Source organism: Rhinopithecus bieti, unplaced genomic scaffold (assembly GCF_001698545.2).
Source record: "Rhinopithecus bieti isolate Rb0 unplaced genomic scaffold, ASM169854v2 scaffold_7683, whole genome shotgun sequence".
Lineage (NCBI taxonomy): Eukaryota > Metazoa > Chordata > Mammalia > Primates > Cercopithecidae > Rhinopithecus > Rhinopithecus bieti.
The window spans coordinates 3454114-3467767 of NW_016805834.1; the positions used below are offsets into that span (position 1 = coordinate 3454114).

Sequence of the window (13654 nt, forward strand, 5' to 3'; positions counted from 1 at the left end):
TATATATCTATAAATTTTCTTTTTTTCCATTTTGGCTGTTATTTCGAGATAGACTTGAAACAATGGTTAGGGGAGAATTTGCAGTTCACCTGGTGATTGCTGAATAGTGGCTGGAACTAGGATTGTGGCAATGGAGGCGGAAAGATAAATGTGAGATCTATTTTGGTATAAGAACTGGTAGAATTGAGTGGTTGTTTGGATTGGGGTCAAGAAAGGGAAGTTACATCAAGTGTCATGCATGAACATTCCAAATATCTGGTTGATGGTGGTGCTCCTTTTCTGATATTGTAAATGATGGCAGAATAGGTTTGCAAGGAAAATTAAGACTTTCTGAACATGTTAAAATTGAGGCACTAATGAGCATTAGTGGCCTAGGCTTCATGCATTAGTTTTAGGACTATAGGACACCTACATGTGAGTGTACAAAAATGCCCAGAGAACATTAAGAGAGAAGAGTCCCTAGGCCAAGCCCTTTATTTCAAGATTACTTATGGAATGGGAGTGTTTGAACAAACAGACTTTAAAAAGTTGCCGCCCAAGCTGTCGGAGATAAATCAGGCGAGTGTAATGTACAAATTAAGAGGAGAGAGAGTTTCACAAGGCAAGAATTGAGTCTCCAGCTTCAAGGTCAAGTAAGATGAAATTGAAAACTATCCAGTGGACAGTGCAATTCCATGAGTTACTGGTGACCATAGAGCAGTATTTGTGGAATGAAGGAAAGCAAGGGGGCAGCAAAAGCTAGATATCTTCCCACCTGAGTTGTCAGCAGAAACTGTGTCTTATCTTTAGATCTGTAGTTTTTAGGAGTTTCCTAACAATAGGAAATGCATAAAGTACATAATGATGGTGTCTATGTAGTTTTGAATGAGTGAGGAATCTTGAGAGCATCCATCAGCACGTGTGTACTGATGGAGAAAGAAATGACAATGATGTGAGATCCTTAACTGAACAAATTAATTTCTGTTATCTTCACCAAAGCTGTCTCAATTCTCTGCCATCACTCATGCACTCTGTGGTACATCATTTTTCACTGATAGACAAGGTCCTTAGAGTCTCAATTCTAGAACCCCAATACAATATCCACGTGTGGTTACATCATAACAAAATTGTAAAGCTGCTGGGTGGGGTAAGATTAATTCTGTATTTTCCTTAAGAAAAATTAGAATTCCCAAATACACCTAAAACACTAACTACATTTCCAACTACTTTAAAAGTATCATTCTGTAAAAGTAGTTTCATTATTGTTTAAGCTTGGTTTCACATATTTTTATGCATGCATGGGTATGCTTTATTAAATCTATTTCTGATCCTGGCTGTTGGGCTTTTTACAAGTTGCTGTCCTTACTAGGAACAAATTTTATTCTCACATCATATTAATGTATGGTTTTGTTTGTTTTCTACCCATTGTCCACACTCTTTTTACACAGGTAGCTGTGACTTCAGGCACACTACCACACCCGGCTAATTTTTAAAAAATTTTTTATAGAGTTAGGATCTCTATCCTATTCTGATAGGATCTGCTGCTATGTTGCCAGAGCTGATTTGGAACTCCTGAATCAAGTGATTCTCCCACTTGGGCCTCCCAAAGTGCTGGGAACACAGATGTGAGCCACTGCACTCAGCCACATTAAACTCTTAGTCCTTAGAAAAAGACTACTTAGTTTGGTGTCATTAGTACCATAAAATACTGTGCTTCAATCTGTTTTTGATGGAATCGTAGAGCAGATTTCACATGCAGCTTCAGGTCAAGCTGTTTCCACATCAGTATACAGACTTTATTATAGCATCAATAATATTTATTTGTTTCAAAATATATAGAACAATGAATTATAAGAACTAATTCACTGCAGTGAATGTTGAATGCTGACACTTACAAACTAAAGAGACAATTAGTTATCTGACCTTTAATAATGTAGAAGTTTATCTAGGCAAAGTTTAATCAGACTTGAATGTTAATAGATTTTTTCTTTTTCTATTTTTTCTTTTTTTTTATTTTTTAGACAGAGTCTCACTTTGTAGCCCAGGCTGGAGTGCAATGGCACAATCCCAGCTCACTGCAGCCTCTGCCTCCCCCAGGTTCAAGTGATTCTCATGTCTCCCGAGAAGGTGGAATTATAGGTGCCTGCCACCATACCCGGCTAATTTTTTTTTTTTTTTTTTTTTTTAGTTGAGATGGGAGTTCACCATATTGGCCAGGCTGGTCTCGAACTCCTGACCTCAAGTCATCCGCCCGCCTCCACCTCCCAAAGTGCTGGGATTGCAGGCGTAAGCCACCGCCCCCAGATGACTTTTTTCTTTTATAAACAAAACCTTAGGCATATTTTTCTTCATTCAAATTTTCTATCAAAGTTTCTGTTTTTAAATGCATCAAATGTGAGTGAAAATAATAGAAATTATCTGTACTACTAACTCTTCTATTCAGCAGAATGTGGGTTTCCTTATTTATTTCTTTTTCTTTTAAGTATTGTAAGCTCTTTTCAGGATGGGAAGCCTTGCTGTGTTATTCTTAACTGTATAGGCAGGTGCTAGAAGAGTATCTGGCACCAAGTAGGTACTTAGCAGATGTTGTTGGATGAATGAATGCTGTAAATTGTTCTACTAGAATGGATTTAATCAGCCTTCTGTTGTTGGATATTGGAGTTGTTTTATTGTTTTTTCCTCTCATAAACATTTGTTCCTTTAGATAAATCATAGTCTGTGATTATTTTCTCAGAACATGTCCATAAAGTAGAAACCTAGGCCAAAGAATAGCGTGTATTTTTTAACAACATCATCCTATAAATCTTTATTGATTAAAATGATTGGGTTTTTAATTGGATGCATTTGTTGTTGTTCTTCAAAACACTGACCACCTTCTGTTTTAATTAGTAATAAATTTCTCTCATAATTGTTGCCATTTTTCTCCATGTTAAAAAAAAAAACTAGAACTTTCTCTCCTGAATTGTGTAATTATCTATTTTATTAATGCTTTAAAATGTAAGGCTTTAAAAGACTAATTAGACATAAAATAAAACCTTCACTTAAGGTTTATTGAACCTATACTGGTGTGTCTGCAGGCAAAATGAATGTTCAAAATACTTTTAGGAAATATTAAAAGTGTTTTAGCCATTTAGCCTTTACTAACATTTATTTTGATTTTAAGATAATTTTTATATTATAGGTTACTTGCTGACTTTTTTTTTTTCTCTGTTATTTTCTGAAGTTGCATTCTTGTCTTGGGTGGGGCACAGTTAAGTGTGACATCAATTTCCTTGGCCCAAGTTCTTGATTTGCCCATGAAATGAAGACTTGCACCTCATCAGATGTCTTTTAAATTCTTTACTCTACACATTTTATTTTAATTATCTCTCAAGCCATTTTCTGGTTCTATAGTAGGTTCTTACCTCTTGCCTATAGAGACTTTGGAAGTGATAAAAATTGATCCAAAACTGTTAAAGAAAAAAATAGTATTTTAAACCTGTTAAGTTATTTTTTAATCCTAGCCTTGTAATTGATGTGCACAGTTGTAGATGGTGGTTGATTTGCTTTATTTCGTATTCTTAGTGCCACATGCCATTGCATAAGCTATGTTTTTAGTCCAGTCTCATGTGTCAATTCTGAAAATGTGTAAGATGTTTATTGTAGTCTTCCTATAAAAATTCATTATCATTTAATTCTTAGAAAAGTAACTCTAGATTTGATAAAAGTCTAAATGGCCTTTTCTGTGTTTATTTTACCAGTTCAAAGTAGAAATGCTACTTTTAACCATTACAATTTAATGGCGTATTTGATATAAATTGGATGTTTATAATTTGAGTAAAGTACCTGCTTTTGTAGAATATTTTAGCTAAAAATAATTGGAAGGTATACCTCCCAGTGTGTTAAACTCTCCTATAAACATTTTCTTCTTACAAATTGGTATGTCTGAACCACTCTCTCTTATTCCTGTGTTTGAGTAGATACAATTAAGTTGCATACTGAAATAAATGTTCTTCATATCATTACTAAAGCATTCAGTCATTTCAAAAATATAGTACATTACTATACTGATGAATAATGGAAGAAGTTTATCTGTTGATTCAACATATTCAAGAGTAGGATAGTTTTTCTCCGAATAAAACTACAAAATCAATAGTATATTTACTTACTTGACCTCAGAGAGATAAGACATTTTCTCTATGAAATACTTTGTAGTTGTTTGTTTGTTTGTTTGTTTGTTTAACAAAAACGAAGGGAAACAAACCAATAAAGCAGAAGGCATGGATCGAGGAAGCAATCTGGGAAAGGTTGTGAAAAGAATTGCCAGTCTTGGCCAAGGGGAATCCTAGCAAGCCACCCTGCAGAGGTCAACAGGAGGATGGAAGAACTCTCGGGAGGAAGCTCTCTAACTGGAGGGCTATCGTTTACAAAGTCATGATATTATGAACACTGAGTATTGAGTTAACAAAAAATTGTAAGACTAGTGTGTTGAGAAGTTAGAGTATGGAAAAATGGGGAAAAGGGACAGTTTGAGATGAGGTAGGGAGACAGATTTATTCATGGAAACTTTTCTATACAGCAAGAATTATAAGCCATACCTTTCAGGTAGTTCTGTGGGTTGGCAGCCCTCATCACCTGGCACCTTTGGCACTGCCTTGATGGCTGCCTGTCATCCAAGTTAGAGAAAGAACATTGAAGACAGGAAGAAAGCAAGCTTGTGTGCTTGATACTTTATCCTGACTAGATATATTCTTATTTCTGCCCTTTTTACTTGAGGCACAGATACACCATCATCTGCACTTTCTATGCCTAACTTATCTTGAAAAAAAAAAAAAAAGATTCTCTAGAATAAGCCAAGGGCATTGTATTTCCTGTTGATGATAAAATGCAGATTTTTACCACTAAAAGGCAATGACTTCATTTCTAAAGGTTAAACTGAATGCTTCTCACAGCATAATTTCATATGGTTAAATTTGGGAAACTGAAAGTCATTCAATAAGAGAACAATCTCTGAGCTTGTATAGAATTTTTATTTGATTGAGAATTGGGTATTACTTTATTCACATTAAGCTGTATCACATGATTTTATTTCAAGGTAGAAAAGAAATGTCAGTAGGCATATGTACTTAGTAGAACTTTTTTCTTTATTTGAACAAAATGTGTCCTCTTTATGGCCCATGTGGATGACCTCATGCTCCATCTGATGCTTTCTTTTAGCTATTGCTAAAAGTTTAGACTTTCTTATGCTGCTTTTGGGGAACCAGTGAGACTTTTTTTTCTGTGCTTTTCTAACCCCTTGCTTTCTCATCTAAACCATTTTCTTATTAAAATGTTTTAAGTACTTTAATAAACTAGTATTCAAAGTAGTGATCAAAGTAGTTGATTTAAAACATAATGACTGGGTGGTTAATTTTGAATTTGCTATTCTCTCCAAACTACTTGCAGATTAATTACGGCATAAGTTTTCTTGAGTTAAAATTAAAATATTGTATATTCTTCCTGTGCAGGTTGTTTTTATTGTGTTGGTGTATATTCTTAAAGGTATAATTTATATACAGTAAAATGTTCTCATTTTTAGCATATAATTCTGTGAGTTTTGGCAAATGTGCATTTTGAGAAACATATATTTATGAAATCATCACCACAGTCAAGATAGTAGAACTGTTCCATCGTCCCAATTCCTCCATTCCTTTTAGAGTCAACTTCTAGTCCCTGGCAACCACTCATGTTGTTCTGTTTAACTATAGTTTAACCTTTGTCAAAATGTCATACAAATGTAATCATGTATTTGAGATTCATACATGTTGTTGCCCATGGCTTTTTTAGTGTAGAGTAGTATTCCATTGTGTGGTATACTAAAATTTATACCCAGTTGAGGGATATTTAGGTTATTTCCAGTTTTAGTGTTTATGTATAATGTTCAGGCCATTATCTTTGCTTTGCCTTGCTTTGTTTTTTTAAAGAATGAGGCAAAGTCTTACTCTGTCATCCAGGCTGGGAGTGCAGTGGTGTGCCATTACTACTCACTGCAGCCTCTACCTCCAAGGCTTAAGCTATCCTCCCACATCAGCCTCCTGAGTACATAAGACTACAGGTGTGCACCACCACGCCCAGCTGATTTTTTTCTTTCTTTCTTTCTTTTTTTTTGTGAGGCAAGGTCCCATGATGATGGCCAGGCTGATCTCAAACTCCCCGACTCAAGCAATGTTTTTGCCTCAGGCAAAACATTACAGGCATGAGGCCACCATGCCTGGCCCAGACCATTTTCTGAGGGTCCCTAATCTGTTCCTCTAACAGGATTTCACTTTATTTTAGTGGACTGCAGTGGTTGTCCAAATGGTGCTTTTGCATATTTTCATTCTAAACATAGAGATGTGTCTTCTCTTCCTAAGTATTTGCCAAGTTCTGGTTTCATTTCTCAGAATTGTACACTGTGGAAAGGAAAAAATAAATGGTGGGTAGGACCAACCGAATAAAAATATTTGTAGATGTCTGACTTTCTTAGGGCTCCTTAAACTCGTAGACGATTCAGTTCCTTGCAAGTCTGATTGGAGAGTAATGGTTTTCTTCCACACATTGGAGTGCTACCCTTGCACTGCTTTGCCCTGTGGCTTCCTTCTTCCAGTTGGGCAAGCATACCATTCCTGCCCCCTTTGGAAAATTTGCTTAGCCAGGACATTTCTTTTAATAATTGTAATACTCTCTGTTGAGGGTGTCACCAATTAGAATGACACATCCTAAGCTCAGGGCTTTCTTCCTGCTTAATGCTCCTGCAAACGTCCAAATGTCCTCTTGATTCATGCTGCCAGAACTGGAGCTCAGAGCCTGGGCTGTGGTTTCTCCTGTGTTCTACATGCTGCAGGCCTGAGTGAGGTGCTTCACCAACCAAGTAAACTGTGTGAGAATCTGATTTTTAATTTTTTAAGAGACAAGGTCTCAATCTGTCACCCAGGCTAGAGTGTTGTGGTATGATTATAGCTCACTGCAGCCTCAAACTCCTGGGCTGAAGCAGTCCTCTTGCCTTAGCCTTCCAAGCAGCTGGGACTACAGGCCCGTGCCACCGTGCTTGACTAATTTTCAAATTTTTTGTAGAGATGGGGTCTTGAACTCCTAGCCTCATGTCATGCTCCCACCTCGGCCTCTCAAAGCGCTAGGATTACAGGCATGTGCCATGCTACCCAATTATTGAAAGATAATTGATGGCCTAGTTTTAGCACCTTTTTTTTCCTGTTGTAATTTTTTTGTTTGGGAGTTTGTTTTTGTCAGTGTTCTCCTCTATGTTCACTTCATTCCTGTTAAACTTGCAGCTCACTGAAGTTTATGCCCTCCCTGGTCTCTCTAGTACACATCTCACCACAAAGTATTGATGAGCAGCCAGGGAAGAACAGTTTCCAATTTGCAAGTGCTTTGTGGTGACACAGGAGCTCAAGGGCATTCACAGAGAATCCTCCCCTCGCAGGGTTCCGTGTATTTCAAGAGATGATCACGCTGTACAACTGGCTCTTCATCGAATCATAAACTGATTCTGTGAATTAAAATGGCACTTGGGGCCATAGGGCCCAAGATGTGGAAAGTAGTAAGAGTGTGGAGTGATAGGTGATGGTTTTGCCTTGCTGACAGGAGACGTAGTTGTGATTTGTCTTCCACATAGCCGCAAAAGTAATTCTCCTGGTCTGCACAACCCTGAAAAACATAGATAACTATGACAGTGAATGATTATCATACACCTTAAAATGAGAGAGCACATTTGCTTCACTATCCTTAATGATTCGTTCTGATCTCCACACTCTTTTTTTTTTTTTCCTGTGTCTGTCCTTTGTTCACAAGGATTTTGCTGCTTTAGACCCAAACAGCATTGTGCCCTGGAGTCCTTTACCCTCAGGTCAGCGCTGGTGGGACCAAGCAGTACAGAGAGCTTCATAGGAAGAAACATCCTGGGATGGGCAGTAGAGCATATGCTTGCACCTCCAGGAAGGCCCGTCAGGGTTGATGGACTTCTTTCTAGCTGTTTCTCAAGTGCTGGTAGAATATGCTTCCCCAGTAACATCATCAGTTCTGCATGTATTTGTTTTTAGTTCATTTTCGTGTGATGTTAATCCAAGAGTGATTGTGATGATGAGAACTAATTCGTGATCTTCATTATTAACAATTCCCATTTGAGCCTTGCACATGACAATCCTGAGTGGTTAATTGTTAACTAATAGGTTTAGTGTATTCCCATTTTCCCATGCTGTTTTGTGTGCTGTTATGTTTACCTCTCACCAGCCCTTTCTAGTTTCATGCCTACTATTTGGGGACTTTTGTTGGAGAAATCATGGGAATCACTCTGCATACATCTAGTGCACACCGACAGCCTAAACTCTGTTCCAGAATTCACAGAATTGTGATTTCTGTAGTTCAGCTCCTCTAGGAAGCAGGTGACCTGGCTGTCTGGGGTGGTGGTCTTTCAGACACTTCTATCCTGTGCCAGCTGTACAAGGATTCTGCTTCCTCTGCTCTCCCACCTATCCACCCAAATCTCCCAGTCTCCCAAACCTGGGAATTCATCATACCAAATTATTTTAAACATGTGTTTGTATACACAGCAAGGTACTTTGTGGAGATAAGTTCCAATCTAACTGCTGAAGGGGATGTCTTATAGCCATAAATAGATGTACCCACATTTGGAAGAGATTTGGCCTGACCAGCCAGAAGTCGGGGCGGAGTGAGAATTTATAAATAAGGTGTTTTTATAACCTTTGCTTCTCTGCTTCTCTCTAAGGATCATCCTGCCATTCTGGAGGGTCATTCAGAACCCTATTCCTCTAAGTTTGAGATATAAATATTAAAATCCTTTGAAATGAAGTCACCCCAGGCACATTTGTTGCATCATTACTTTCTCAATTTCAAGGTGCATTGAGGAGGCAGAAACATTCCTTAAAGAGATGCCATCCACAATAGCAGGTTAAATGTAGCTAATGCAATCTTAAATTAGCTTTTCTAAGAGTACAGGAAAATAACTTACTTATAGTTTGTTGTAGAGCACAGGTAATGTGAAAACTACCAGTGCAACAACAAAAAAAGACCTCGTCAGAAATCCAGTTGCTTCCTGATTATTTACACCAGTGGAGGAGAATATTGGTGTAGATAACAAAAAAACCACAGCGAATTTATTTACTTGAATTCTCAAAGCTATGAGCCAATGTAGTGGCAGAAAACTGGCAAATAGAATCCCAGACCTTATGTAAGTAAGCAATAGCAATGAAAACTGAGAGTGAAAGCTTTAGCATATAGATATATAAGCAGAAATATTTGATATTGCCTTGAAGTGAGCATTCTGTGTAACAAGTCCTGTAGTTGTTATCTCTTTAAATCTAAGGTCTTTAATCTTTATTTATGTATATGGTTTTGGGTGGTTTTTTGTTTTTTGTTTTGAGATGGAGTTTCACTCATCACCCAGGCTCGAGTGCAATGGTATGATTGGGCTCACTGCAACCTCCGTGTCCCAGGTTCAAATGATTCTCCTGCCTCAGCCTCCCAAGTAGCTGGGATTACAGGCACACCCTGCTACACCCGACTAATTTTTGTATTTTTAGGGTTTCACCATGTTGGCCAGGCTGGTCGCGAACTCCTGATCTCAAATGATCTGCCTGCCTCCGCTTCCCAAAGTGCTGGGATTACAGCCGTGAGCCATCGTGCCCGGCCAGGTTTTTTTTTTTTTCTCTTCTCTTCTCTTCTCTTCTCTTCTCTTCTCTTCTCTTCTCTTCTCTTCTCTTCTCTTCTCTTCTCAGAAAATCTCTGTCTCCCTGGCTCTTATTAACTCTGGAAATGTGTCTAAGAGACTGAAGCACATTGCTACTTGCACTCTCTCTTTGGAAGGCAAATTCAGTCAATTTTATAATGGTATAATCAGAATTTCTAAAATAAATAATTTCCATAACTGAATTACCAGGGAGGATTTATAGCTATATCACCTGAGGAAACTTGCCAGTCTTCCTAACAAGTGTTTTTCATTTGAGCCACTGAAACAAATATTAAAGATTTCAAGAATGCTTGTATTGAAAAGGAACATGCCAAGCAAAAAAGTGCTTGAGATGACAAGGAAAGACACACACCTTTGTGTGGCTGTGACTGAGATTTGAAAGCGCCAACATCTTTGGGTTCTTATAATCAATTTAATTGACTTTATAAGAACTTAATATTCTGTCAGCTTAATATTCTGTCAACTTAATATTCTGAATTTTTTTTTTTTTTTTATTATTTTTTTTATATAAATTTTTTTTTTTTTTTTTTTTTTTTTTTTTTTTTGTCGGAGTCTCGCTCTGTTGCCCGGGCTGGAGTGCAGTGGCGTGATCTTGGCTCACTGCAAGTCTACCTCCCAGGTTCATGCCTTTCTCCTGCCTCAGCCTCCCAAGTAGCTGGGACTACAGGTGTCGGCCACCACTCCTGGCTATTTTTTCTTTCTTTTTTTTTTTTTTTTTTTTTTTTTGTATTTTTAGTAGAGATGGGGTTTCACAATGTTAGCCAGGATAGTCTCGATCTCCTGACCTTGTGATCCACCTGCCTCGGCCTCCCAAAGTGCTGGGATTACAGGTGTGAGCCACTGCACCCAGCCTGATTTTCATAGTTGGCTTTCACTTCTCATCTTTGCCATAATCAATGATATGTCATCCTCTTGACTATCTTCCCATGTGTCATTTCTGGACTAGAGCTGTTGAGTTGTGCATTGAGACTTGGGAGGAGTCAGGAACATGTATTGATTTTTATGACATGGGTAGCACTTAGGTCCCTTTGAGGCTCCTTGATTATTCTCAGTCTGAGTAGGTTTCTCTCTTTATAAAGTAAGTAAGAGTTTAGCAAAAAAAGAAGAGAGTGTGCTGCAACCTCCTTGTTAGTTCAAACATGAAAGGCATGCCTGTGTGTGTGCCGTTGTTATTCCTATAAGCACTTTTTCCAGATAACTACATCCAAAGGACAGTGATGAGCAGCAGTCTATTTCTGAAAAATATAGTTTGCTCTGATCTTGAGGAAAAAGGCCTTCTCTTCCGAGATGTTAGGTTGCCTCATGATTTGCGATAATCAATTTGATAATTATTGTTGACTTACTGGTTCAGTTCATGAATAATGTCCCAGACTTAGACTAGTATGGCACAAGGATTTTAATCAAGTAGTGCTTGCTTTCTTATGGAGCATTTATCTTGCTTGACTGTTCTGGACTTCAGCCAGCTGCCAGACAGGCATTTTTCATGCTGTATATGTGTAGGAGAATGTGTTGCTTAAGTGTTCAGTGGGGAAGTTTCCAACCCACTAAAGCTCATGGTTACCTTGCCTTTTACCACCGTGCTGTTAGAGACACTGAGAATGGATCACTGTCTTTTTCTCTAGGAATCTATTTGATGGGAAGCATGAATCTTAGTTACTATAAATATTGTTTTCATCCCAGCCTACCTCGCTGCTTCTGAATGAGAGGAGCCCCTTTGGCTGATCTGAAATACTTGATGGCTTGTTATGTTTTCATTATCTAATGTGCATTAATTTAAATAAAATAGCTCTGTTGCTAGAAGAGTCAGAAAGGAAGAACTTGGCTGGGTACAGACTGCTTGTGTCACAGAAGTCAGGAAAGTTTGCAGAACTTGGTGTCCTCAGAGGGAGTTTTCAGTTCTGTTGGCTGGGCTGAAAACCTAAAACTCTAAAATCCAGTGACTGTTTCCCCAGCATATGCGATGTGATATTTTGATGCTCGCTTACTCTATTATCTGTTTAATTAGCTTGAGAGACTGAAAGAATTTGAAGGCCCTTCGCTTCTCTGTGGCTGAGAGTTCTGAGAGTCGAAATGTCCATGATTTGGCTCTCTGGAGGATAGAACGCACAGACTTTGTGTTGATGCACGAAAAAAAGTTTTTAAGCTGCTATTCCGTTTTATGTGTTTTTATTATTTCTATAATGATTCATGCTGACATGAAGTGATATTTCTCTGAATTGACCACACCCTGCTGTTCGAGATTTCCCTGGGTAGGAACAGTAGGCCCCAGGTATCATCTCATCCCCAAAATGAACATAGAGCAGGAATTGCTGTACTAGTGCCTGGAGAAGGCTGGCCTCTTCTCAAGGTTAAGAAACTGTGAGCTCTGAATCTTACATAACCTATTTAAAGATAAACTACTTTTGGCTTCCTGGGACAGGGTTATAGGGACTATGTGACATAGCCTAGGTGTCACTTTTTTTTTTTTTTTGATGAATATTAAAGATTAAATAGAAGGTTAGTACTGGTCTTCTTACCTCTTTTTTTCTTTTTTTTTTCGAGATGGAGTTTCGCTCTTGTTGCCCAGACTGTAGTGCACATGGCGCGATTTTGGCTCACTGCAACCTCCACTTCCCAGGTTCAAGCAATTCTCCTGCTTCAGCCTCCCAAGTAGCTGGGATTACAGGCATGTGCCACCATGCCTGGCTAATTTTTTTCTATTTTTAGTAGAGACAGGGTTTTACCACGTTGGCCAAGATAATTTCAAACCCCTGACCTCAGGTAATCCACCTGCCTTGGCCTCCCAAAGTGCTGGGATTGCAGGCGTGAGCCACTGCACCTGGCCCCTCAATTTTATGTTAAAGGAAGATGAGCTCTTCTTGCCCCAGGGAACTCTGGTGTGAATGTCTCATTTTTGAAGCACCCTTTTAACTGAGTATTTAAGTCAATGAGAATGTTCTGGAAACTGTCGATTAACTATATTTCTTCTACTGAGGCCTCATGAGTATCACGTCTATGTCTTGGTTTCAGAAATGTCTATCAATAGGGTTATTTGCTTAGCTTCCTGCCAAACTTTTTGTCCTAGACTAGAAAGACAGAAACGTTGGGTTTCATTACTTTCCAGTTACTCTTTTCCTCTTTTCTCCATCAGGATACCCAAAAAGCAAAGCAGTTCCTGCCTTTTCTTCAGCGGGCAGGTCGTTCTGAAGCTGTGGTGGAATACGTCTTCAGTGGTTCTCGTCTCAAACTCTATTTGCCAAAGGAAACTTGCCTTATCACCTTCTTACTTGCAGGTAAGTCTTATGTGTTACATGTTACTCTGAGCTCAGAAGTCATCCCTGGAGGCCACATACCCTCCTTTCCCCCTGTGTTCTGGGTAGGCCCTAGAGCCCACCAGCATGCTTTTCCTCTCTGGTTGGGATATGCAAACACAGTTTCTAGATTGGATCCTCCTGTCCCTGCAGACCCAGCACTGCACCCTCTTTCTGCTCCTCGTTTCTACCAAGCGCAGGATGTAGGAGTAGAGCAACTTGAAAGCACGCAGCCCTTATAGAGCTAAAGCAAAGGAAATTCCAGACTTAGGAAAATACCAACGATGGAATTCTCAGAGTTGGCATTCATTACCCACTTGAAACAGACCACCCATGCCATGTTAGTTGTGGGGAGGTCTCAGTGGAGCGGAGACACTCTTCACCTGTACCTCCCCAGGCAGTGCCGTTTGTCTCCGTTTCATTCTTTTCAAATGCCATTAAGATCCCAGTCCTTTACGAAACCCCGCCATGACGTTGCTTTCACACACTCTTCCCACATCAATAGTATTTCTTGTTGTGCTAAGGTTGACGTGCTAAGGCAAGTGATGCTCCTTTCTTTGCTGACTTAATGTGCGTCTTACCCTATCTTTTCTGGTAGCTTAATATTTCACAAGCCAGAAGGCTATGTATAAACTGTGTTCTTTGAGCAATTTACATTTATGCA

At 38.8% G+C, this 13654-nt stretch overlaps 1 protein-coding gene across 1 annotated transcript in view; it reads left to right on the top strand.

Moving 5' to 3' along the window:
* The window catches only part of LOC108530765 (staphylococcal nuclease domain-containing protein 1-like), a 284868-nt gene extending 271636 nt beyond the window's left edge, over positions 1-13232 (top strand). The window contains exon 15 of the mRNA XM_017873813.1: positions 12831-13232. Within this exon, the coding sequence (XP_017729302.1) occupies positions 12831-13232 (402 nt within the window). The remainder of the gene's footprint in view (positions 1-12830) is intronic.
* Positions 13233-13654: the final 422 nt, after the last annotated feature.